This window comes from Sander lucioperca, chromosome 3 (assembly GCF_008315115.2).
Source record: "Sander lucioperca isolate FBNREF2018 chromosome 3, SLUC_FBN_1.2, whole genome shotgun sequence".
In the NCBI taxonomy this organism is placed as follows: Eukaryota; Metazoa; Chordata; class Actinopteri; order Perciformes; family Percidae; genus Sander; species Sander lucioperca.
Genome location: NC_050175.1, coordinates 32,063,371 through 32,091,350, shown reverse-complemented (window position 1 = coordinate 32,091,350; position 27,980 = coordinate 32,063,371). Strand labels below are relative to the sequence as shown.

Here is a 27,980-nt window from a genome sequence, read left to right as displayed (position 1 = left end):
CACACACACACACACACACACACACAAAGACAGATTAGCTGCTTACACACAAAAAACACAACACCACCAGAGGACAGGGGCACTGGGAGGACTGCTCCACAACACAGGAGATCCAAACTAAGGGAAAGGTCAGACTTGTGTCAAACTGATTTTGCAAAAATCCACTGGTTATGTAAGTCAGTTCTAGAAAAATAGATTCTGTAACGTGTAATGTAACTTTCCAACATGTTCAGGGGCTGTCTTTCTAGTGCCCCTGTTGCAGCACAGAGGACGTATGGGAAACAACAAAACAAAACCTCTTGGTAATCAATGCCAAACATAAGGTCAATGGTGAAATTGGAAGCATCAGAGAAGCGCAGAAGACAAGGACTGGACGATGAACTGTGATGCCACATCAACATGCTAGGGCAAACAGGAAGAGATCTAGAAAACAAAACAAAAAGAAAAACACAACAGGGAGACAAACCTAGGTTAAACTGCAATGGAACACACACAGGAGAGAGTAGAGAAACCAAGAATGATCATCTGTGTGTTACTGTCTAAACAGTCAGGGACAGAGTGAAGACGAGCCACATGCTACCAGGAACTGAGCTGGATGACAACAAAAGCAACACACATATAGCAGCCTGAATAAAATGGCAGCAGCACAGTCAGTGACAACATGCAGGACACACAGAGGTCTGGAACAGCAGCTCTACACACATCATGGAGTTGTGACTTTGTTGTACTGATCTGTTCTTATCAATTATCAAGTGTTAACTGGCACTTGAATTATGCAATTAAAAAACTAAGTATAAAAGTAAAATGTTCCATACTGTCAATGGATTTGGAAAATTATTTTCAAAAAGGTATTTAAAGTACCATACCAGTATAGTTTTGCACTAATATTACAGATTGATTGGATAAATCTGCATTGCTTAACTGCACAACGGAAATGCAACTTTGACAACAAAGAGGAATGCACACCTGATATACAAACTGAGGGATTAGAGCATTTGAGCAGGTTTCAAGAAATGAATGAAAACCAATGGCTGCCTAGAACAGAAGGGTAAAATCCCTGAAACTATACATCATGCATTTGACAATGGTCAGTAAAATCTAAAGTATACATGATTTTAAGTTAAGAATTACTTTCCATTTACACATGGATGTTTTGCCTCTTGTTTTCCCTACAAATGAACGGATGAGTCTGGTGATATTCTCTATACTTGATAGTCAACAAATCCCATGTGCAGCTTCAAACCAACAATGACCAGATCCTCCTAACAAGTATTGTGTGTATCATAGCCTGGTACAGCATATAATAAAACACATCAATGAGCCCCACTGTTGCACTGGGTGACATGTTCCTTCATCACCATGACAACACAGACACAGTACTTTATTTTTATTTATCAATCCCACACACACACCATCTTGCTGCAACGAATACTCACTACTGTAGGGCACCAAATGTGGATTAATCCGCCACTGAAAATAGTCCCTGACAAATGCACATTTCCTCCTGTTTTTTTGAAATAAAAAACTACAGTGGTCAGTTGTTTAAGGAAATGGTAGACCTATTTTAAATAAAACTGAATGTTTGGGGGCCCTTTCTTTCATGACGTGCATCTTCAGTAGGAACCAATGGGCTGAGAGCCACAATCAGACAGAGTAGGGAAGTCAAGAGTATTAAGAGACAGACTAACACATTGTTGGTTTTGGTCTTTTCATAGATTTTTTTTTAATTTTTTGACTTGGGCCTTCAAAACATGTCTTTTATTTTCAAGACATGCAGCCAGTGTGCCACAGTAAAAATGAAACAAGGTCCAGCCCACAGAGAAGAAACAGGAACTGTACCTGGCCAAATGGTAACCTATGGAGTGAGTGAAAGGACATGTTATATGAAGAGGTAGGTTCCTAGGTTTAAACTACAAAAACTGTAGTTTAGGTGATCCTCATTAACTTTTAAAAGGTACCAACAGGAAGGTGGCCTCAAATGGCTGCTGTTTGATGTATTACGTCAACACATAACACACTTCAAAGGTTACATTAACAAATGTAATGATGCATTTGTCAATGTAACAGCCATTATAACACTGTGTGTGGTGATTAACAGCAGATCCTGTTCAGGCCAGTATGGAAAGCCACTTTAACATTTAATCGAAACACACTCCTATCTGTAATTACATTTTAGATATCCATAATAGCATTTGTCTCAGTTCAAATTATATTTTCACCAGTCAGAACAGTAATGAAAGATATCCACAATAACATTCTTACTAGTAGAAATTGTGTATTAAGATATCTACAACTTTGATTGATCCAGTCTAGATACTAAATGTTACAATGGCTTGCCATAGACAGGAATGGTTTACAAGCAACTCATTATAACCTTACCACTAGTAATTCAATTCAATTTTATTTATAGTGTCAAATCACAACAAAAGTTATCTCAGGACTCTTTACAGATAGATTAGGTCTAGCCCACACTCTATAATTTACAAAGACCCAAACATTTCCCCTTAAGAGCAACAACACTTGTTTCATTTTTACTTCAGGCATTACTTCTATCTGTCCACACACACACACACACACACACACACACACACAGTCCCTGATACATAATCTTCATTTTTGTGCAATAGCAAACATGCTTTGGTATACAACATACCAAGACCCTTCCAGTGTTGATATAAAAGTGAGTGAATGGGACAATACTACACACAGCAGGGTGATTTTGGTGTAAATGCCCCTGGAGCGACAATACTACACACAACTGGGTGATTTTGGTGTAAATGCCCCTCAAGTGACAATACTACACACAACAGGGTTATTTTGGTGTAAATGCTCCTGGAGCAGTGACAGATTCATACCTGCATCACACATGGTTGTACTCTGACTCAATCTTTGGACTTGGACCTGGGATCAGTTTTAAAACTAGTTGTAGTACTAGAAATATGCCCAGGACAACACATAAGGTCACTATTTATTCACATAGAAAGACAGGACAAACGGACACATTTTGAAATTGACTTCTAGAATAAACTATGCTCCCTGTGTTTTTGGAAAATGAGTGATTTATTCAGATGAAGGCATGTATGACAGGGAGGGGTTCTATGATGGATCCTACACACACAGCCATGCCACACAGACACGTAGTACACATCACCAAAACAGGCAAGGAGAGGACACACATCAGGAGATCAAATGGAGTTGTTGGACTTTACATTTGTCTTTCAAAATAATTTCAATTCAGATAAATAATTTAGGCAATAAATAGTTCCCCAACACACAGGGGAAGTATAAAACCTATATAAAAATAGAAAAGGCATAATAGTTTAAATATACATCTAGTTCTATAAAAAAAAAACATGATTTCTTGCAAGTCTAAGCAACTGACAGGTTTGCCTTGAGCAATTGACACGTATATGAATTGTCCAATCACAGAAGAGATTCAGTGAGCGACACAGTGGTGTAGCCCTCAAGAGATCAGCTAGCCGCTAGCTAGCAGGACAGTAGCTGAGGGATGTTGATGAATTTTTACCAAACACCTGGATTCAAGGTAGAAACCAGCTAAAACCATAACATGTATTATACAAAGCATTCTATCTGCATCAGGCAGATGAGTGAAACGAGCCTGTGGTGTTTGGTTTGTATTGATACTTCTTACAGCTGAAACATGCTGTGTTTAGTTCTCTAAAAATGCCTATACTTAATGCAATTTGAACTGCATTAGAAAATGTCTTACTAACCTCCACATAAAGAAAAATACAATAAATGACAGACGTATTATATTCATGTCATACAGAAATCAATTCCAGACAGTGTTTGTATACAACACAATCCATACCCAAATGTGCAGCCATCCACCTGAGGCCACTTGATAAGTGTAAGCCATGCAACAGCTGCAGCAGACAGACAAGTCCCATTTAAACAAGCATTAATGTGTCATCTTTAGATGTAGCTCAGAAACAGGTGGCAGACTCTGTTCTCCCTCTAGCAACAGGGAGGTTAAACCTGACTTCAGTGACTTTAGCTCAGAGTGGAAACACCAAGATGTTCACACAGTTGCTGATCTAGACTCTGCCCTCACAACACGCATGCACGCTCGCACAAACACACACACGCACTTTACAAATGCATGAGGACAAATAGTCTAGATGTAATGTGCATGTTTTAAGTGGAGCTCCTCCTGGTGGACAATAGAAGCTTCTGTACCTACAACTCATTTAGGTGTATATCACATGATTGGCTTCATTTCAAGAGTTAATACAAATATCTAATACGAAAGTAGGGACAACCACCTATTTGGTTTGTGAAAATGTAAAATAAAACCTGGTAATAATTTCTGCTGCCTAATCATATGTGGCTCTGTCTTTTCCAGCTGCTGTCTGATGGATGTGAGTGGTGGAGGGGAAAGGGGAACAAGAAGGATTTGGCACCTATGTGATCTGACTGTCAATGTGCGACATATCCTAACAATTAACTCATATGTGTATTATGTACCACAGCAAACATTTCAACTTAAATGAAAAGACACCTGTTTTCTTGTTTGTTCAAAGGAAAACAAAGTGCATAAACCACAACATAACATAGGAAGAACCCAGTCTAGCCTGGAAAATCTGGCATGTAGCTTTAAGCTCATGTGTTAAAATGAGCAGAAGAGGCAGCGCAGCAGACATCACCCTGTAATGCATAGACTAGTTTCTGAGTGGACCAGTCTTGGTTATTCATACTCCACTTACCATAACACCACCCTGCCTAACTAAGTCTGCAGTGCCTCAGCACCTTCAGTAAGGCTTGCTGTCATTCTTTGAGCGCTTCAGCTGCACCTTCAGCCTCTTCATCCCGATCTGGAAACCATTCATTGACTGGATGGCTGCCTGTGATGACACAGGGTTGTCATAGCTCACAAAGCCTGAAGGAGAAAAACAAACACTTTGAATGGCAATATAAGACAGCTTTAAATACTCCCTAAAGGAATTTGCAATCTTGTAACAGTAAGAATGATTGCAAATAAAAAGAACCACATGATTCACAAGAGCGTGAAATTCTCTCCAGTCCTCCTGACAATAACCACCCCTAACTCTCACTCCTGTATTAAATGATGGGTTAACATTTTTCAAGTCAGTCTCAAAACAATAGTCAGGTGCCTATATGTACAATTGAAATTGTTTTGCTTGCTGTACTCCTCCTTTCCACACTTGCCTTGAAGAGTATTCTTCCTAAAGAAATTTTAAAGCACAGTAAGTGATGGGGACAAAATCCACATTCTTCGTTCTGTGCAATAATACATTCAAAACTTTAGCTAATACTAATACAGAATGAGGCTTCATCAGTCTGAGTTAAGGCTCAAATGCACCAAAAGGGATAATTGGCGCTCCTATGGCACACTGCAGGCATCAGATTTGAAGTGCTAACACCACAGAACCAGTAGCATATTTAGGCAAATGTTTTGTATTTTACAGATACCCCTATCAGTGGTTGCATTAAACTTTGTCCTATGATGGACAGGGCCGTAAAACTTCCATCATATTCTAGCCTATTATTACCTGTCATTTTCATTTTTTTTGTTTGTTTTTTTAAAAGATTTTTTTTTGCATTTTAATTGGATTCGTGATGATATCGTATCGTGAGACCCCTGGTGATTCCCACCCATAGTTGCTTTTCCTTCATCCTCCACTGCATTAATCCCTCCTTTTGTCAACTCGTTTATGAACGGCATCACAATTATTCTTGGGCTTTTTAAAGAAACTTCCAGACACTGCCATGACATTTTGCAAAGGTATGTAGGCGCACCACCGCTGCAGAATTATGAGCTTGATTCACACAATCATAAATATCCTCTGCTCTCGTGTTTCACCATAAAACATATAAATAGAAGACTGTTTGTAGAGCGGATCTCCGTGGTGTATATGCACCACTAAGGCGCTACTCTCACACCTGGTGTGGCCAGTTTCATTGATTCACAACTCACACTGACCTCAGTTAGTCAGTGAGACAGAGAGGAGAGACATAGAGGCAGACCACAGCGAGAGTGCACAACAGTTTCGGGCAGTAAGGCGCCTGAATATAAATTAATTAATATAAATTTTGATTCCGATGACATCATTACAGTAACTCTTTCCAAACGTAGTGTGGCTGCAGTAAAAGGCGCTTTGGTTGCGCTGGGTCCTCATTTGATGCTCCAAAATCGAAACAAGGTCGTAGTAGGCTACGTGGCTCATAACGCTTTTGGTACGTGTTCAGCCATTTAAAACAATAGGTGTACTTCAAAACGCAAGTGTCAGACGCTTCCAGTGCGTTTGGTACTTTAGTCCAAAGTTACAGTTAGATGTGTAGAGTTGGTTTGGACACAGGTGTAAATAAACACAGAGAGACCCTTATTGAATTTCTGAAGGATTGTAAAAGCTGAGTGCTTACTGGGAGGTTAAACCCAGAAAATTATAACTTTACATCTATTTCTAAACAGGGAAAAGCTGCTGTGTCACACCACATGTTGATCTAAAAGCATGTCTTGAATTTAACATTTACACACCCTCTGATCCTGTCGACATTGTCAGATATGAAGGTATTAAGTTGTTGACAATCGTGGAAGACAATGCTGACGTGGAAAGATTGTGGAGCTCTACTGCTGTAATTTGAACATTTTGCAATTAGGTAAGAGAAAACTAGCTAGCAAGCAAGCACAGAAGTTAGTTAACAGATAGATAAATAGTTCAAATGATAAGTCATAAGTAATGTACTGGATACAGGTTAGTTAGCTAAAAGAAACGTTAGTAGATAAATGGTTGAAATATTCAACTTCACTCAAAGTAGTAGTAGCCTAGTAGGCTAGTAGTAGTATTGCTGACCAAACCAACCTTATTATTGACAGTTACATTTTATGAAAACTTGTTTTATATAATGAATAGTGTTATACATTTGGAACACACATTGGGAGTCGATGAAGGGGTACGTGAGTTCATCTGACAGGGCTGTGGGGGTACCTCGGACCAAAAAGGGTGAGAAGCACTGGTGTAGACTCTTGGCAGCCCACCAAGAGCCTGGTTCTGTCTGAGGTTTCTGCCTGTTTAAAGGAAGTTTTTTCTTGCCACTATCACACCAAAAGCTTGCTCTTGGAGGAATTGCTGGGTCTTTGTAAATTATAGAGTGTGGTCTAGACCCACTTTATCTGTAAAGTGTAATAACTCATGTTATGATATGACACTATAAATAAAATTAAAATTCAATTGAATAAAATTACATTACAGACATGGCAACAATCCCAGTTTGTTCAGTTGAGAACTGGCACCTTGCCACTGAGGTAGGCAGATTCAAAGGAATTCCCGAAGAGCAGCATTTATGTGCTTTCTGTGATCTTGGTGTTGTTGAGGATGCATTTCATTTTGTGTGTACATTGCCCCATGTACAGTGACTGGAGAAATTATTTACTTGAACAAAATGCAGTCGAGACACCCTGATTAGTTATCTGAAGGTAATATGTTTAGTTGGCTCCTTTAATTAAAGGTTTTTGCATGGAAGCAACGCTGTATGCAACATAATAAGACCTTGTTATGTAAACTAAACGTTTTGACATGTTTCTCCTTTTGAATTTGTAGAACTGTATGTTATGATCGGTCATGTGGCCATCCTGGTTGTTGTTGCTGTCCAGTGACTCATCACACATATGGGCTGGGCACCACATGGTGCCCAGCCCATATGTCACTCATATAAAAAAATCAATCGTACAGCCTTTTAGTTCCAAATTCCCTCTTTGTGGTTCTGTCCCTCCACCACAGCTCAGCACAGAAACATTGTCAGAAAAAAAAAAGATTTGTCTTTGACTGCTGATGCCTCATATTAGCTTCAGATATACTTTGGAATATACTTATACGTATAGAACGAGGACAGAAAGAATGACATATACACATATACTATACACAGTACATATACTGTGAGCACCTGACTATTGTTGAAAGATAGACTTCGTGAACCTTTAATAATAAAACTACGAATATCAAACCATCTTCCTTAAAAAAACATTGGCACTTGAAGTGAACCTTGAAGTCATTTTCTCAGTTTTTACTCCCAGGCTTAATGATACATATGTCAATGTAACACCAATGTGTCAAATGTGAGCAAACCTTCCTCAGCAACATGTCTAACTTTAACTATGCATTAGATGTATGCTTGTTGGGAGCAAATAACTTCACTAGCTTACTAAAGGTAATAACTTCTTTTGTCCGGATTAACATAACTTAAAGCATGCACCCTTCTACCTGTCACACAGACATAGAGGAGCCACAGCAGGGGAGAAAACTGTTAACACAATGTTAAAGACCCATTTTCCACCAAGATGCCAACAACTGGCTTTGTGCTGCCTAATCTGAATGAACTTTCCACCTGTTTGCATCTCTGTCGTGTGCTGCCACACAGACAAGCAAAGATAATTTCAAGGACAGGAAAACTATCAGAGGGCTGCTTGTGTTGGTTGTTCGGTCTTTAAACGTTTGAAGCTGCAGCAGAGTCAACTAAAATAGTTTCAACACAGCACTGGAAGGTTATGGGGACTGATTCAAATATTTTCTTGATCATAAGAAGTCCTATATGTACACAGTAGTTTGCGTGAACTCACCAAAACACTTGCTGAGGTTTGTCTGTTTGTCAATGAAGACTTTAGCAGAGATGACATTTCCAAAGGGCATAAACATCTGAAGCAGGTCCTGGTCTCCAAACTCCTGGGGCAGGTGGTAAATGAACAAGTTGGCACCTTCTGGACCTGCCAATCAGTTAGTCTGTTTTACTGATCATACAAACATGAAACACACAAATCAATAAATTCAACTATAACTATAACTATAAGTTCTGTGACAACAGATTATCAAACTGAAGGTCTGTAGTATCTTATAAGACATAAATTATCACAAATATTTAAATGAAAATAAGTCAGAGTATTAAAATGAACACACAAACAAGGACAAGCCTCCTGTTATGGAGGACGACATGATTATCTGAGGCCGTGTTAGAGAGAAGGTGGTGACATCTTACCGGAGCTGCGACTGTCGCTGGCTGACGCAGCAGATTTAAAACAAGACAGAATCCTTAGCAGAAGGTGAGATCAACACACAGCAAACACATCTCTACCAACCCGCCCACTACAGCACTTTAAATCAAGTTTGGAGGCAAGCATAGAGTATGCTTGCACACAGTTAGCTTTCTTTCTTTTATCTGCAAAGGGAGCCTATGGCAGCCTATTGAACAGGTCACTTTATATGAAAATAGGCATATTAGGAAAAGTACTTTAAACTCCAACCTAGATTTTAGCCTGGAGCTATTGATGTTTTTGTTTCCCTGAGTGTTTGGTCAATTTGATGAAACATGTTCATACAGAAGTTATATAGTAAAAACGCCCCAGCTCCAATCATTTCATCTGTACTGCCCCATGTCATCTCTTTTTTTTTTTTTTTTTACTCTCAGCCCAGAGAACCCACCTTCCTTTTGGCTGCCTGCAGCTGAGACGTTCTGCTGGGAGAGCAGGCTCTGGTTGTACAGGCTGGGAAGGGTGGCAGCAGCATACTGCTGGATGCCTGAGTAGGCCTGGCTCAGAGCCTCCATGGTGTTTCCTGAGCCATTAGACAGGCCTCCAGAGCCAAGGCTGCCATTCAGTGCCGCCATGCCTGCATCACAGTTGGGGTGAAAAGGTAAAATCTTATCATTCAAACTGAAAAAATACAGTAAGTACCAAGAGCCATTGCCAGGGTCACCGTTCATTCATATACAGACAAGGTGAACCAAGCCTTTGTCTCGAAGAAGTTAATTAACAATAATAAACTTTATTTTTTACTTTAAACTTCTTTATTAAGCACTGTTCAAGATACTCAAAGATGCTTTACATGACACTTTTTTTTTATTTTATTTTTTTAATAAAATAACCTAATATACTGTAATACATAACTGGGATTTAATTTCAGTACATTAGTATTGAAATCAGTTCTCACAGCGTATCAATTAATAAACAGTCCGTGCCACTAAGCAGCAGACAGTGTAAAGAACAGTCAAATCAAATTCAGTAGGAGCAGTGGTGTTCCCCCTAAATCTAAGTATCTGAGCCAAAATAACATCTCTTACAACTATCAGGTTACTTTTACTTTTATAATTATAAACAGCTATAGACGTTTGAGTGAGGCAATACTTTCAGCTCTGTATGATTTCTTGCTGTTGTACTGGCAGCATAAAACTAAGTGTGCCTCAACATCAACGCACATTAGATTACATTCACGACAATTATTTACATCTACATACTCAGTGGAAATGTACAGGTCCAGCTTTAGGTAAGTACCTGCCAGGGAGCCCATGTTGAGGCCTGCTCCAGCACCAGCAGCCAGAGACTGCAGGGCCCCGAGAGAAGCCATGGGGTTCACTGATGAGCTGCTGCTGGAGGTGGGAGAGGAGCCTGCTTGGGGAACATTTACTGTTAATGTTAATGTAAACACAACTGGGAAAATATTAGACAAAGCTGTGTTACAGTACTACAGTCTGTGTTAGAGCTCAGCAATGTCAACATTTTCACTTTATTTTGACCTCACAATTTGCAATTTATGATAGTGTGTCTATTGTCTATCTAAAGAAATCATAAAATAGGCAATCTGAAGAAAGTAAAGTTTGGAGAATTAATGTGTAAGTAATTGTTGTGGAATCTTCGCGGCTTTTTAAATAGTTTATTTATATATTATATAATAATAATAATAATAATAATAATAATAATAATAATAATACATTTTATTTAAAGGCGCCTTTCTTGGCACTCAAGGACACCGTACTATATATATATATATATATATATATATATATATATAGTGGTATATAACTGTACAGATAACAGTGAGAGTAGGATCTGTTAGAGGTGGACTCACATGGATGTCACAAGGGGTGTCACGTTTCTCAAAATTTACGGTTCGATTTGACTTTCGGTTTTAAGGTCACAATTCAATTAGATTTAAACTTTTCTTTTTCAGCAATGACAGCAATGCCACAATAAGAGCCACTAGATGGCAGTAGTGTACTTTACAACAACAGTTTGCGTTTTTCTAAATTACTGAAGCGCAATTGGAAGCACCTGTTGGAGCCCACATGCTTTACCTTGTTTATTTCCATAACTCACTCAGGGTGAAAGGGTGTTGTTTTTTCATTATCTCCGACTCCAGCAGTGGCCATGCCTGGAAAAAAGCAGTTGCAGGCTACTGCTAAGCTAACGTTACCCTTGCTATGACTCAAATCGCACACTTCTGTACGTACATTTGCTTTTTTTGGGTACATTGTGCGTTCACACTGACGAAGTGTGGTCAAATGCAGTGCATTACTAGTACCCGGATGCTGCACTTAAAGCGGTCAAACTGTTGGGTGTGGACGCTGGACACTACTCGCACACAACGGTCGCCATCTTTGCTACAGAGCGGAAGCTGCAGGACCACCAACGTATTTTCAAACTTGTGAATGTAGCGGGCGTAGGAGCTGCAGCGGTTACTTTGGAACGGCAAAAACTATACTATTCAAATGTAATTTATACATGTGTTTTTTTCGATATAACTATTATACTGCAGTCAGGTAGTGAGAAAACAAGCTGGTATATGTTTTAGTGGGCGACAATTGGTGGCGGTAATGTTCGGCCCGGCTGCAATTTGCCGTTAAACAGAAGAAGGGTAATTTTCTGTCACTGCATTACAGCCGTTCGCGATTTGAAACACTACCCCGTCAAAATGTAAGCACTACACAAGTGAGTACATAGTGTACACAGTTTACTACATGTAGGTATCGGAATTAAGAAACACTGCCTGTAGCTGCATAATACCAGCCATTAAGCTGCGCTGTGTCTCTTGTTTTTTTCCTCGGACATGCACAAGTAGAGAGGAGAGAGAAAGGAGAGAAAAAGGAAAGAAAAATACTTGGGGGAATTGCAGATCCTGTTTTGGATTTTGATAGTCGAAATCGAAAGCTCAGTTCGATCAATTCGATTCGATTTAAATCATAATCGTGACACCCCTAGATTACCATACCACTAAGCCCTACTGCTTGTACCTTCCCTATAAAACAGTACTGTAGTTGTAATTTTTTTTACCTGAGCTTGTTAGTGCACTTAGTGGGCTACTAGATGTTGTCATGGCGCTGGAGCCTGTGGGAGTGGCCTGTGTGGCAGTTGCAGCTGCTGCTAAAGCAGCCAGGTTCTGCATGGCATTAAGACCTGACAGACACACACACGGTTAAGTTCAAATTGTAAATAGAAACACTATATAGGGACGTGTCTCTCCTGAAGCTGAACAGGTTTAAAACCGGACATTGAAAACTTCCTCAGCATCCAGAGGGATGACATGAGCCTCTTCCAAACACAGAAGCCACGAGTGAGATGACTATATATATATTTACATATTCAAATATAATTCTAATATGACTGCATGATATTGTACAATGTCTGTTAAGGCATGAGTGTGAGTGTGTACCTGAAACAGGGTGCAAGTTGTTGAGTGCATTACCCGTGGAGGCTGACTGCTGCAGCAACTGTAAGTATAGCTAAAGCCAGGAGATATGAGAAACAATATGATAAAGTGGAAGTGACAGGAAAGTCTGAAATGGGGAATTGCTTTGTGAACAGTTTACTCATTACATTTTGCATAAACACACACACTCACTGCTAGGTACTGTGGCCCCAGGCTGTTGAGACCAGTGAGATTTCCCCACATGGAAGCAGCACTGAGTTGCTGCATTTGCTGCTGCAGTTGTTGGGCCATGCGTTTCTGCTCCTTGTCCTTCTGAGTGTCTGCAAACTTCACCACAATAGGCGATGAACAGCCCTAAACACGGACACAGGAAATGTTTTTTACTGTGGCAGCTTGATGTACTGATACTGATTAAAACATCATTAAATTGCAACTTAAGAGCTTGTCAAATAATTGAGACTATTTGAAAAAGCTCTGCTGCATTGAATGCTTTTTCTTCGTAATATTTCAACAGTGGAGAAACTATAATCCACCAGTTTTGAAATCAGGGTCACAATTTTACAACATTACATATTGTTTTTAGTGTGAAGTTGAAGTTCACCTCCATGGTCTGGGACTGGTGCATGGACTTGATGGCTGACTGGGCCATTTGTCTAGCTGTGAATGTCACAAATGCACAACCTGAAAGAGAGAAACAACGTAACATGACTCATCACAAAATTCTATTTTGTCAACATCCCAGTGCCTTTATCCAACAGTGTTGTTCAACTGTGCTTGTTCCTGTATTAGCCTGAGGCTGTTGTATACTGTGGACTTTTACTACTCCTTTTTTATTTTTTATTGTTGGTCTCTTTTTTCCCAGCTGTCAGCTGAGACACAACCCTGGCCCATACTAGTGCTGTTGGAACGAATTCCGAAAGTCAAATATAATTTGAATAGTAAAAAAAACAATTCTAGTCGAATGCTGAAATCGAGCTTTCGCTGGAAATCAGAAGAAGGATGGGAAATTGTTTTAACATGACTTTAAAATCGACATCCACCGAGCCAAAATGCTTATGTTATCATTAGTTAGCTCGTTCTTGTTTCTAACTAAGATGCGACTTATAGGAGCTTAGCTGAGAGCTTCATGGAGACAGCTAAAGTTTATGCTAGCTGCCCTACAGCTGTCAGAGTTAGCGTTGACTTCATATATTACCTTTTAATACCTGTATTCTCAGTAACGTGACAATCTGCAAGAAAAAGAGTCGTCTTTTATCCCACTCCGGTCACACTCACACCATGAGTTACAAGCATGCCCAAGGCTGTCCTCTGTGTTACTGCAGCACAGTAGGCTTACATGCAGATTACAGGGCCTGCCCTCCCTCCATGCTGCCAATGCCTGTTATCAGGTGGACATTTTGCTCTGGGTATGAAGGGAGGATATATCCAAATAAATACAATACAGCTTTGTTTTCTTCTTTTTTTTTTTTTTTAAAGCAAGCAGTAAGCAATTTGAGCAAGGGTAAAAAAGGACAGAGGGTATTGGATGCTGTACAGATTGTAAAGCCCCCTGTGGCAAATTTGTGCTTTATGATATTGGGCTATATAAATAAAATTGACTAAAAACGTGATTAAACAAACAAAATTAAACAATTTTCCTATATACAGTGCTGCTAATAAGTATTCATACCCATGCTAAAGTTGACTAAAAAAAGGAATAAAAAAATCATCTTTTGGAAATTGATCTTAATGCCTTAATTAAAAAAAATGAGGAAAAATCCGACCTTTTAAGGACACCAATTTGTTTTGTGAATGAATAATGTATCGTAAATAAATAAATGTTCTTCCTTAAAATACAGGGGCCATAATTATACATACCCCTATGTTAAATTCCCATAGAGGAAGGCAGATTTTTATTTTTAAAGGCCAGTTATTTCATGGATCCAGTATACTATGCATCCTGATAAAGTTCCCTTGGCCTTTGGAATTAAAATAGCCCCACATCATCGCATAGCCTTCACCATACCTAGAGATTGGCATGGTTTTATTTCAGTTAGCCTAATAGCTAACTGAGATAAGATCCATATCAATGTAAATCAAACCAGCTATTAGGCTAACTGAAATAAAACCATGCCAATCTCTAGGTATGGTGAGCCGAACTGTCGTTATTCAACTATGACAAGGTAAAATCGGTTTTGCATTCTATCACCCCTTTAAAGCTAAGGGGAGCTGCAAATTCAGCTGATAATTCTCTGAAAGTTCGTGACTGTGATTGACCTCTTTAACATTGTCATATTGTTTTTTTACATTGTCATTTGATACATTGTTATTTAACAACATATCAATTATAGCCACTCAAGTCTGTACACGTGGCCGGTTAGTTCAGTTGGTAGAGTGGGCGCACGTATGAGGTTTATTCCTCGACGCAGAAGGACCAGGGTTCGAGTCCGACCTATGACGGTTTTCCTGCATGTCTTCCCCCCTCTCTATATCTATATCTCAGCTTTCCTATCCAATAAAGGCAGAAATGCCCAGAAATAATAATAAAAAAAAAAGTCTGATGTACACTATTAACATAGACTTGACATGACAGTGCTGCTATTACCACTATCACACCACTTTCACTTTGCCTTGTAATTTTTGTCTCCAAATGCTCTTTTTTTCATTCTATTCTTTTCAAGTTTTATATACCTCATTATTTATTTATTTTACTTTCTCTATTAATCTGTATTGCTGTCTTGTGCTGCTGCAACAACCACATAAGTTATCTCAGGACACTTGAGGATTAGAGTAGGTCTAGAACACACTATAATTTATAGAGACCCAATAATTACCCCAAGAGCTTGCATTTGTGAGTGTAAGAACAGAATATGCCTTACCACGGCTGAGTCCATCAGGGCCTCGAAGTATCCGGCACTCCTCTATCTGTCCGTATGGTGAGAACATCAGTCGGATGTCATTCTCGTTACACTTTTTGGAGATCATTCCAATAAACAGCTTCCTGTCCTCCACTGCTGTATTCAACAAACCACAACATCAAACACACCTGCTTTGTGTCAAGGTAAATGGTGAAATATAACATCAACATACACATATATTTAATTGTGGGTCTTTTGCAACTTATGTTATCCTTCAATGTTCATGTAGGCACCTCATTATTGTTTTTACTTGACTGAAATTGTGACCCTATACTTACACCAACAAGGCACTTAACTTGTTTTCTCAGCAGTATGAATATGTTTACAGTCATGCCCACACGATAGCGTATCATTTGGATAATGCAGCTCTTTAGAGTGGATACATTTGACAAGGCCAGTCTTATATTGATAAGAACAAATTATATTTAAGATAAAAAGAAAATGGAACTACAGCATGTAGAAGAAAGCCCATTTGAAAGATATGTTTTCTGATGTAGCCATAGTATGGACACAGCTCAGATCTACTAAAGAAGAACAAATGAAAAAACATGCAATAACTAAAAGACATTTTTAAAAGAGAAAGATTATTCCTTGTCAATTTCAGCACAAGATAACTTTGAACTGCATCATACTCAGCTACAAACTCAGCTACAAGCACAGCTGAATGCACAGAAGCCATTTGTCCTATCTAGAGACAGAAATAGTACTTAATGTTTTCCCACTTGTCCAACAACCACCCACAGCCTCTGTCCCATTCAGATTACCACATATGCCTGCTGTAAATTACTCAATTGTGGCTTGAACAAGGAAATGATCTCAATGCAATGAAATACTGGCTGGTACAGACCAAGGTTATAATCGTTAACGAAAACGAACGAAATAACGAAAACTAGGTGGGAAAAAACATTGTCATTAACTGAAATAAAAATAAAAACGAGGCATTACAAAAAAAACGATAACTAAACTAAAACTGTAATGTCTGTTTGCAAAACTAACTAAATAAATAAAATGAAATTATCCAGTAAATGTCCTTAGTTTTCGTCTTTGTTGATGTCTCCCATAGAGCAAATAACGTTATATCTTTCCGACCATGACATTTCCCGTAGACATGTATAGTTTCCGACTGGGAACCCAGAAATTCCGACATTCCACGTCAAATTGAACACAACATAGTTCATGCCCCTCGCCTGGCATCATAGCGGTACCGAAAGTCAGAAGAAAGCGGCAGAGTCCTGTTGGATTATGACTGTGTCAGATAAAAGCAAGTGCCTTGCAGTGGAAGGATGGTAAAATATGTGGACAATTTATTACAGGGAAAAATCCCACGAATTTGAAAGTACATTTGAGAAGCGCACACAAGCTAGGAGGCTAACCTAGCTTACCTTAACAAGGTAAAGGAGAAAGCAAAGCCCCCTTTCCCCGAAACAGAAGCTAACCCCGGTAACGTATGGGAATGGATGTATGGATACAGGGCCAGGCAGCATGACAGAGACAACAGCAGGACAGAGAACACTATAGGAGGGCTTTCACCGGCGACCCGATAGCTGCTGGTTAGTACATAAGCAGGAACACCAAAAGTGGGAGGAAGCGTGGGTTAATATGTGGATTGATACTGGGATGTCTACACAACTGTGTGAGTCGACTGACTAAAAAAAGTTTGCCACTTTACTTGAACCAAAGTTCAAAACACCTGTTCATGTAGGCCTATATCTTCTTTAGTCTGTTGGCTATTTAGATTTTTTCCTGGCACACGTCACTTACACATTCTGCTCTTAATACGGCATCTTGTGTAGACTCTTTACATATTTATGACCAGGGTTCAAAATTAGCACCATCCACCAGCCAAATGCTGGTAAAATATGCAAGTGGCTGGTAGATTTGCTTCACTTACCAGCCAAAGAAACAATGGTAATCTATTGAATGGCTGGTAAAACATCCGTGGTGGATGAGATGGTAAAGAAGTATGGTCCTGCCTGTTTTTTTTTGTTTTTTTTTTAAATTATTGTTTTTAACTGATCTTTAATGTTTTATGTAAAGCACTTTGAATTGCCCTGTTGCTGAAATGTGCTATACAAATAAAGCTGCCTTGCCTAAAATTCGAACATTCACTTGCCATTTGGCTGGTGGACGAAAAAGTTAATTTTGAACCCTGTTTATGACCATATGTAGGCTACATTTTATGTACTGGTGTTATTGTTGAATACATTGTGAATACATATTTCTAAAATTGTATGATGTTTTTGTTGAGTTATTACTACACAATACTTTTCCTGATCTTGTTGAATCCCCTGACAAATAACCCATATTACAAAAAAAGACTAAAACTAAGACTAAAACTAATAAAAACTAAACTAAAACTAAGCATTTTCAAAAAATAAAAACTAAACTAAACTAGCAAACCCGCTTTAAATACTAATTAAAACCAAACTGAATTTGAAAACAAAAAGTCAAAATGAAATAAAAATAAAAACTAATGAAAAATGCAAAACTACAATAACCTTGGTACAGACAACCTGTGTCACAAACAAAAGGGATAGTAACTTAAGCCTATAGTGCGTAGTTTCTGTCACCCCCATGAGGAATTTTAAGTAATGACAACAATTCTGTCGATGCATCCACATGACGCAAGCCTTACATGATTGCACTTCACCCCCACCCCTCCTTCACACAGTTGCTAGTAGCCAAGGAGGACACGGAGGATTAAAAAAACATGATGAACTCTTCAGAAGAGGTAATTATCCATAGTTAGTTTATTTTCTTCAGTAGGCAGCAGCTAAACCGATTTTAGAGACCTAAAAACAAATATATGTTGCAGCTAAAATACGTTTAGCTACTGCCCTGTCCACAGCAGGACATTGCGTAGCTTTCGTGTCGGTACTCTTGCCTGCTGTTATGGTTTTAGGTTATTTCTGTTACCTGTTTGTTCATTTCTGTTGCCTTTATTTGTTTTATTGTGTATTACTCCTGTGTTCTGTGTTGTCAAGTTTCTGTGTTTAGTTGTGATTTCAGGTTTTTGTTAGTGTTCCTGTTTCATTTTGATAGTCTGTTTTCTGTCCTGTCATGTCTAGTTTTACTTTTTGCCTTTGTTGATTGTCCTGCCCCGCCCTGATGTGTTTCACCTGTTGTGTCACCTGTCCCTCATTTGTTCATTACCTCTTGTATTTAACCCCTGTGTTCCCTTTGTCTTTTGTCAGATCGTTTTGTGTCCTGGTGCCGTCTGTTTGTATCTCCTCCCGGTCAGTTTGTGTGTTCCTGTGTCTGTCTCGGCTCCCTGGATTCCCTGTTCTTGTTTTTTTTACTTTGGACCTTTTTGCCTGTTGCCTTCAGGACTTCCTTTGTTGTTTGCTCCCCTCTTTGTTGTCCAATAAATCTTTGAGTTTCAACGCTGCTCCTGCCTGCCTCCCTCTCTCTGCGTTTGGGTCCACCATTCCTCACTCTCACGACACCTGCTTCTCCAAACTGGGGGCGTGCCGACCGCCATCTATTGTAGCTAACACACTAACTATGGAGAAGTAGCTCATACAATTCCAATTCAACAGATCTGGGGCCTCATTTATGAAACTGTGTGGCGAATTTGCGTCAAAAGTGGCGTACAGATGAAACATAGGACATGCATATGCATGGAAATATTCTGATTTATAAAACCGTGCGTACGCACGTCCTACGCCAGTTTCACTTTAAAAAAAAAAAAAAAAAAAAATCACAATCCACACGCATTAATATTCATTCATACCGACATGAGCAGAGAGGAAAACGAAAAATACGGAATTTCACTCAATGTGAAGTTAAAGTTCTTGCTGGAGAGGTGGAAAAGAGGTGCCGGCTGTGGCCAAAATTAAAAAGAAATTGTCCAATATTAAAGCTGATGTAAAAAAGTGCCTAGCGCTACATCGAGAAGATGTTGCCACGGGACACCGGAGCCGACCCCTCCTGAAGTGGGACTGGCACAGCGGGGATTCTCCGAGTGCTCCTCTCTGTAACGCTGGGCCTAAAACAGCACAGGTCTCCAACAGGACAGCTCGAGGAAGTCAGAACTGCCTCATAAGCCACTCGTCCTCGTTTGCCAGCAAGTCTTCTTGCTGTCTGAAGATTCGGTACCTCCGAATCCTTCCATTTGCCACGTCTTCCAACAGTGCAAAATCAGCCATTGTGCGTCATTACGCATTGTGATGGCATGCCTTTTTATACCCATCTACTTGATTGTATCTAAAAAGCTACACGTGATCGGAATTAATCTAAATGTAAATGACAAATAGTTCTGCGCATGGAGCACATAGGCCATACAGTAATTAGTAAAATTGTATTTCTGTTGCACCTTTCAAAATTGTTAAAACATGTTTTACAATAAAAACAAACATTTAAAAGAAAAATAAAACAATCTTAAGCCATAAAAATAAACATTGTATAAAACACTATGATACAGTATATAATGCCCATATTAAAACGACGTGCTCCACCAGATGGAGGCCTCGAAAACAGCATCAGTGTAAACATTATTTGTCCTGTTTACTGTATTATTTATGGAAAGAGAAGACAGATGAAACTGCTAGAAAATCCTTACCATTGTTTTTCTCACTGTCAGCTGGCTTCATCTGGATTGGGTGGTGCATCTGAGAACGAGGCAACAAATAACACATTAACACTCATAATGCTGAAATAAGCACATCTATGTTGTGGATTTTTTTCAGTAATATTGGCAGAGATTCCACGTCCGTGGTAATAGTTTCATAAGCTAGAATCATGGTTGGGGAATAGAGTCATAGTAGAAGAGGGCCACTTATGATGCGTTATATGCAGCCTTGTTTGGCTTTCTACCAATTACTAACTTAGGTACTATGAGTTTTTTTTTTTTTTATTATATCAGTGCTTTCAATACATGAAAGCTATAGCCAGTAGCAAATTATAGGAACAAGTTCTTGTATTTTTATAATTGGATGTTAAGACTTAACATGGTTTTGAGTTTGTCATTTAATGCATAAACTGACCTGGGCCATAAGTAAGGCTTTACAGTTTTGGTCAAAAAGAGAACTTACTTACAACTTACTAGCCTACTATCCTTTATTCTATTCTTTAAACCTCTTTTGAAGGTGCAATGAAATGAAATGAAAGGAGCAATGAAACTATCTAGTGTTCCGTTCTAGTTCTAGAATAGTTCCTATTCAAATGCTTAACCACTCAATATGGGATCAAAATATGTACCAAGCAGGAGCTAGGCCAGTAACCAAGTGGATAAAGAGCAAGTCATCTAACCACTGTTAACCATAACCATAGTGAGAACATAGATCATCTTGACATGTGTCAATTAGCCTGATTGCGGAGGATAATCAACCTCACTGTCCCTGAGTCTCAGTACACATGACAAGTGGCTTTGAAGAAACACATATTTGTTAAACGCAGACACTCCGCCAGAGGGCAGCATGAAACCACCTTTTAGATTTTTATTTGTCATTTGGAGGATTTCTAAACCAGAAGAAATTATCTATCATTACATAATTGGAAAACTGCCACTGTTTGGCCGATTTGCATCAAATTTGACATGCTGAATCTGTTATGGGTTTGGTGTGTTTTATCTTATTTTGGTAGTCTGTTTCTGTTGTGTATTTTACTTAGTTTCCTGTTTTATTTTGATAGTTTGGGTTTCTGTCTTGTCTAGTCTGGTTTTTACTTTATGTCTTGTGTTTTCCTGCCTTTTTTGATTGTTCTGGCCAGCCCTAATGTGTTTCACCTGTTTCCCAGCCCTTGTGTCACCTGTCTTGTGTTACCTCGTTATCCTGTGTATTTAGTCTTTGTGTTCCCCTTGTCCTGTGTCAGATCATTGTGTTTTGTCTCCAGTTTGTTTGTCTTCCCGGTTCGTGTTAGAGTTTCTGTTTTACTTGTACTTTATTTTTGGATTCCCGTTTTTGCCTGCTTTTTTCCAGTACTCCTTTGGTTTTTGTGCATTTTTTAAGTTTATTAAATCATCAAAACTATCCTCAGTTTCCACCTCCGCTTTTTGGGTCTGCATTTCTCCAGCCTTCCATGACAGAATGATCTGACCACTTGGACCCAGCAGAGAGGCTTCTTTTTTCCGGTGGGTTCCCAGTTTTTGTTTTCTTTCTACTGGTTGCTGCTCAAACCTACCTGGACTATGGATCCTGCACACTCTTTGTCAGATGAACTATGTGAGCTAATGTGTGACCTGATTGAGCTGAAGACTATGTGGAAGGAGACTGACAGTGATTGCCAGAAAGAGGCGATTTTGTCGTTTGCTCGTGATAAGGTGTCAGAAAAGTCCTGGCTCAATGACTCTATTCCAGACTGGGTTAAACGCTTCATTTCCACTCCAGCTCATTCATCTGCTAAGGGTTTGTGTTTTTCCAAGTCTGTTTGCTCCACCAATGCTCCTCTTCAAATTCCCGACCTACCTCAGTGTCAGCTAGCTACCACCAGCCTGCCTGTCACCCAGCCTGCTCGTCTGCCTACTACTCCTAGTCCTGTCGTTTCTCCCCCAGGAGGAGAACCTTTTTTGACTGTTTTCCAGTATTTAGCTAGGTGTGCTAGATGGACTGAGGAGGCCAAAGCAGCCAGCCGTCAAGCTGGAAAACAAAGGTCCGGTACGCCTTCTAGCAGCTCCCCTGAACTCCTGTTTGTCATCTCAGTAGCTGTCTGTTCAGCAGATACCCCCGACTGCAAGCAATCTTTTGATGGTACTCGTCTAGCCATATTCCCTGGGAACCGTGGAAGCCATGCCCTGCTTCACCCTCTCTTCAGCCCAGAGTCTTCGCTATCCAGCGGCCTCGAGCCCGTGCTGTCCAGCGGCCCCGAGCCCGTGCTGTCCAGCGGCCCCGAGCCCGTGCTGTCCAGCGGCCCCGAGCCCGTGCTGTCCAGCGGCCCCGAGCCCGTGCTGTCCAGCGAGCCAGAGCCTGAGCAGACCAGTGTTACCAGTGTTCCAGAGCTGACCAGTGTTCCTGAGCTGACCAGTGTTACCAGTGTTCCAGAGCTGACCAGTGTTCCAGAGCTGACCAGTGTTCCTGAGCTGACCAGTGTTCCAGAGCTGTCCTGAGTCTTCCAGTTATCCAGAGTCTCCAATGACAGCTCTTCAAGAGTCTTCCAGTCGTCCAGAGTCTCCGATGACAGCTCTTCTAGAGTCTACGTCGACCGACCTCCCAGAGTCTACGTCGACCGACCTCCCAGAGTCCACGTCAACCGACGACCGACCTCCCAGAGTCCACGTCGACCGACCTCCCAGAGTCCACGTCAATCACTCTCCCAGAGTCCTCGCTTACAGGCAAGCCAGTGACTTTGCCGGTCTCCGGCGCCCCAGAGACTGCCCCAGGGACTGCCCCAGGGACTGCCCCTGAGGCTTTGCTGGTCTCCAGCGCCCCAGAGACCTCCCCAGTGACTGTCCCTGTGACTTTGCCGATCCCCGGCGCCCCTGAGACTGTCCTTGAGACTACCCCAGTAACTTTGCCCTTGTTCTGTCCCCGAGACCTTGCCTTTGTTTTCAGTCAGACCCACTCCTCCCTCTCGTGCCCTGTCGGCGCCCCTGTCGACCTCTGTTCCCGTTGCCTGTTTGGCGGACTTCAGCCCAGCTGACCCGTCGCCTGTCTTCAGCCCAGCTGACTCGTCACCTGTCTTCAGCACAGCTGCCCCTTCTCCTGCTCGGTCTGCCTGTCCTCCCGAGGGGATTCGCCTTCGCCGCCGGTCTTCAGAAGGGATTCGCCTTCGCCGCCGGCCTTCTGATGGGTTTCGCCTTCGCATCCGGCCTTGTGTTGGGTTTTGCCTTCGCAGCCGGCCTTGTGTTGGGTTTTGCCTTCGCCTCCGGCCTTCAGAGGGGATTCGCCTTCGCCACCGGCCTTCAGAGGGGATTCGCCTTCACCTCCGGCCTTCAGAAGGGATTTGCCTTCGCCGCCAGCCTTCAGAAGGGATTCGCCTTCGCCGCCGGCCTCCAGAGGGGTTTCGCCTTCACAGACGGCCTCCAGAGGGATATCGCCTTCGCCGCCGGCCTCCAGAAGGGATTCACCTTCGCAGACGGCCTCCAAAGGGGTTTCGCCTTCACAGACGGCCTCCAGAGGGATATCGTCTTCCCCGCCGGCCTCCAGAAGAATTATGCCTTCGCTGCCGCCCTCCAGAGGGGTTTCGCCTTCGCCTCCGGCCTTCAGAGAGGATTCGCCTTCAGAGGGGATTCGCCTTCGCCACCGGCCTTCAGAGGGGATTCGCCTTCGCCTCCGGCCTTCAGAAGGGATTTGCCTTCGCCGCCAGCCTTCAGAAGGGATTCGCTTTCGCCGCCGGCCTCCAGAGGGGTTTCGCCTTCACAGACGGCCTCCAGAGGGATATCGCCTTCGCCGCCGGCCTCCAGAAGGGATTCGCCTTCGCAGACGGCCTCCAAAGGGGTTTCGCCTTCACAGACGGCCTCCAGAGGGATATCGTCTTCGCCGCCGGCCTCCAGAAGGATTATGCCTTCGCCGCCGCCCTCCAGAGGGGTTTCGCCTTCACAGACGGCCTACAGAGGGATATCATCTTCGCCGCCGGCCTCCAGAAGGATTATGCCTTCGCCGCCGCCCTCCAGAGGGGTTTCGCCTTCACGGACGGCCTCCAGAGGAGTTTCGCCTTCACGGACGGCCTCCAGAGGAGTTTCGCCTTCGCAGACGGCCTCTAGAGGGGCCCCGCCCTGAGGGGCTCTACCTTCGTCGACGGCCGCCAGAGGGGTTTCGCCTTCGCCGACGGCCACCTCAGAGTCCTCAACGTCCTGCTTGGCCACCTGAGGGGCTCTACCTTCGCCGACCTGTTCAGCCACCTGAGAGGCTTCGCCTTCGCCGCCTCAGAGTCCTCGACGTCCTGCTTGGCCGCCTGAGGGGCTCTACCTTCGCCCACCTGTTCGGCCGCCTGAGGATCTTCGCCATCCTGCTCAACCTCCTGAAGGTCCTCGATGGCCTGTTCAGCCGCCCAAGGGATTCCGCCTTCGTTGCTGTCCGCAGCCCTGGACCCCAGGACTAGCTGGCCGCAGCACCTTGGTGCCCAGGCCCCTCTGTCCCAAGTTCCCTGGGTCCCGCTGTCCTCAATTTCCCTTGCCCCGAGTGACTCTTGTGCCTTCCCTCTCCCCTCCGGGGTTGATTTATTTTGACCATTTGGGTCGTCCCTCCTCCGGGCCCCCTCCGCCCTCCCTGGGTTGTTTGTTTGTCTTTTGTTTTGTTTTTTTGGACATCTGGGATCTGTCCCTGGGGGGGGGGGGGGTCCTGTTATGGGTTTGGTGTGTTTTATCTTATTTTGGTAGTCTGTTTCTGTGTTAGGTTTTGCATATTTTGCAAATTTGTAAAAAACAAAATTAACATTGCATATGCCAGATAATGCAGCTCCATACAAGGAATGTGTGGAGAATGTGGTTTTAAAACCATGTCAAAACAGAGCTCATGGCTTTATATCAACCAGCATGCATTGAAAGGACAGATTAAAGAGGCTGCCACCTACCCCTGGCAGAATCTTCATGTTGTGCAGAGCATTCTGTGCTTCCAAGGCTGATTTGCGAGTATAGTACGTTATAAAACAGCAGCCTGCCGGGGAATGAAAAAGACACCTGTGTCACACACCTGACTCAGTAGATGACCACTAGATGTGGTCTGTAAAGCTCATACATCTGCTATGTGGAGGGTATGCTGGGCCACCAACAGTTTGGCAGTACCACTAGGTCATAATGAGGTCCTCATCAATCCAAAAACTTTTAATAAAAAAAGAAAGAATATATTTTATATTTTTCCCTTTCCTCAAAGAACCACTGAACACAAAAAACATAAGCCTATTCTGAGTTGAATACAGGGGTTCTTTATAAAAAAGCAACAAGAAAAGTTTGGAAAGTTGTTTTCCATAGCAAGTTTTTGACATACCGATAATGTCATATTAGCCAAGTCCACCTAGTTTCTTTGTCGCTACCAAATATTTTTTTTAATGAAGAGAAACTGCAACCGAGTTCAATTATATACTGCACTGCAAATTTACAGGTTACATATTAGACTACTACAGATTTAAATGAAATACTTGTGTGCGCGAAAGTCATAAGTTATATACTACGGTCTGACCTTTGCTCTGTGGGGGATTCTGGCTGCGGTCTCTGAGAACATTTATCTCATACACTGCTCCATAAGGCTCAAACAGCTCACGAAGCTGCTCTTCAGACCAGGACCGTGGAATCTGTCCTACGAACATCTTAATGGCATCAACATCTGGTTGGTCGGGGTGGTCCAGAGAACCATTCATCTTCTTCCCACTACAAAGACAAATACCAGAGCATTAGATGGAGGCTAGAAACAAATCTTTATTTCCTAATACTTATAACACACACACACACGAATATATATATATATATATATATATATATATATATATATATATATATATATATATATATATATATATATATACGGAAGAGGATTAGGGCCACATGTAAAAAAATGTATTTGAGTTCTGAGTTTAAGGTCAAAATTTTGAGAATAAAGTCAGAATTCTGAGAATAAAGTCAGATTTCTGACTTCAGAATTTTTACTCTTTTTTTCACACTCCAAAAAAAAAAAACTAACTGCAACAATTCAACAACAGCGTGCTGGGTAAATTTGATAAGTCTCTGATTTTTCAGTGAACGAATGTGCAAGAGAACTAGATATAGGTATGGAGTAAATTAGGGGATGCTCTGATAGTGTTTAATTTTCTTTGTTTATGATGCTGATTATAAACGTCATGTAATATTATTACATATTCTACAGACTATTTCTATGAGTAATCATGTAAGATACTTATCACAATAAGGCAAGTATTTATTTAGACATACATACTTAAATAAGAGAAATTAAGGTCACGTTTCTTATATTGGACACACACACACACACACACAACACATATTTATTAATACATAAAAACTGTAAAATATATAAAATTTTGAATTGCTGTGAGCAAATTAGTAAATTAGTTTTTGTAGTATATGCCAGCAAGTACTGCCTTTTACTATTGCTGTTCAGCTTTCAAATTCTGTCAAAACTTTGCATGTTTGTTTTTTTTTTTTTACAGTGTTCTACTTTCAACTTGCAAGGATACACAGTGTTCACTCTCAGTGTGCACTTTCAGTTCAGTTCAGTCACTTTATTATCCCAAATGGGAAACTTGATATGCAGTCAGGAGTGAAAGCTAAAAAGAAACACATTCAAACAACATACAAATAGACAGGACAACAATACAAAGACATGAATATAAAAAGGATTTTATGATTTTATGATTTTGATTGAACAGCTTTGTTCCTATCAAATTCTATTACACTAACCCTTGTGTTGTCTTCCCGTCGCCCATGCACTTGTTGTCCTCCCGGGTCAAAATAGACATTTTTTTAACCCTTTTTTGATGTTTTTCACACATTTTCTAACGGTTTTGTCCATTTTTTCAGCACTTTTTTTTGATATTGTCACTTTCTTCAACGTTTGACACTATTTTTCACTATCATTACTAACACCAACTTATTACTACTAGTTTTACACTTATTTTTGGAATTCATGGTCAATAAATCTCATTTATAGGAAATTATACCTAATTTTGAAGTTTAATCTAAATGTAAGTAGATTAAAATTAAAAATTAAAGTTATTTTGACTAATATTAGAGGAACCTATGTGGATGGATAATCACAGACATGTGTATGTCAAAGTTTTGTCAAGAGACTGTTTAGAAAAACATTTCAATTTTTTCCAAATGCTATAAAATTAAATACCCCAAATTCAATGAAAGTAGTGAACAAGTATTTGCAATTGTACTTACTTTTTGGATAATTTGGTTAATAAGAAACCCATATTTGTGATATAGAAGTTTTGAAAACGGGTCAAATTTGACCCGAGGACAACAAGAGGGTCTGTGTCAGTGGGGATCCCGATCCATGTTCAGGCAGTCCCCACTGCAGATGGAAAAAAAACTGTTCCCCCCCCAGAATATTTTCTGCTCAATTCAGGGTCCTAGAGACGTACAGATCCTGAGGAACGGCAGATTCCATTCAATCACCTTCTCAGCGGAGCAGATGATACTCTGCAGTCTGCCCTTGGATGTGGCGGCAGCATACGAGTTGGTGATGGAGGACTTAATGATGGCAGTGTAGAAGTGCACCATCATTGTCTTTGGCAGGTTGAAATTCACCATCTACAACATGTTATATATAAAATAGCGATAAAATAGGCTCAAAATTTTGAGCCTTGTTAGTAGTATTAAATAGCGATTTATTTTTACTCTACCAGTGCCCCGAATACCTAGCGTTAAGCTAATCAGCGGTTCGCACTAGCTTGTTTCAAGCTACATACACATTCGATTACCATGAAAACATATCCCAGAAAAAGGTCAACTCGGTACACGTGTTATTAACCCCTAGGTTCATTTTGCGCCGGAATTGTCCTTTAAGCATCAGGTATGGCAGTACTTTGGCCACATGTGGGCAGCAGAACAAGTAATAGTTTTTTTCCACTAAAAACCTTGCACTATATATAAAAAGTCAAATTACACTGACATTGCACATACTTTGTGTATATATGTTTGAAGGTTTATGTACACATAGGCACTGACTTGGGTTTTACATTGGACAACACGTTTTCTGGGGCGCATTAGTACAATACAGAAGGCCTTTCCTTTACA

At 41.0% G+C, this 27,980-nt stretch overlaps 1 protein-coding gene across 18 annotated transcripts in view; it reads right to left on the bottom strand.

Annotated features, from left to right (window-relative positions):
* Window positions 1-27,980, bottom strand: part of celf1 (cugbp, Elav-like family member 1) — a 51,755-nt gene continuing 23,775 nt past the window's right edge. For 4 of the 18 annotated variants that reach the window (XM_031286735.2, XM_035999866.1, XM_035999867.1 and 1 more), the window contains 14 exons: window positions 25,405-25,592; window positions 24,800-24,882; window positions 19,914-19,962; window positions 15,314-15,448; window positions 13,057-13,136; window positions 12,648-12,809; window positions 12,459-12,528; window positions 12,080-12,202; window positions 10,304-10,420; window positions 9,456-9,641; window positions 9,013-9,033; window positions 8,600-8,743; window positions 4,728-4,900; window positions 1-423 (listed from right to left, as the gene is read on the bottom strand). In XM_031286735.2, coding sequence (XP_031142595.1) covers window positions 4,773-4,900; window positions 8,600-8,743; window positions 9,013-9,033; window positions 9,456-9,641; window positions 10,304-10,420; window positions 12,080-12,202; window positions 12,459-12,528; window positions 12,648-12,809; window positions 13,057-13,136; window positions 15,314-15,448; window positions 19,914-19,962; window positions 24,800-24,882; window positions 25,405-25,592 — 1,486 coding nt within the window. In that variant the 3' untranslated portion in view covers window positions 1-423; window positions 4,728-4,772. Of the gene's footprint in view, window positions 424-2,956; window positions 4,901-8,599; window positions 8,744-9,012; window positions 9,034-9,455; window positions 9,642-10,303; window positions 10,421-12,079; window positions 12,203-12,458; window positions 12,529-12,647; window positions 12,810-13,056; window positions 13,137-15,313; window positions 15,449-19,913; window positions 19,963-24,799; window positions 24,883-25,404; window positions 25,593-27,980 lie in introns of those variants that run through there. The other 14 variants (XM_035999862.1, XM_031286789.2, XM_031286770.2 and 11 more) reach the window with 9 other exon arrangements.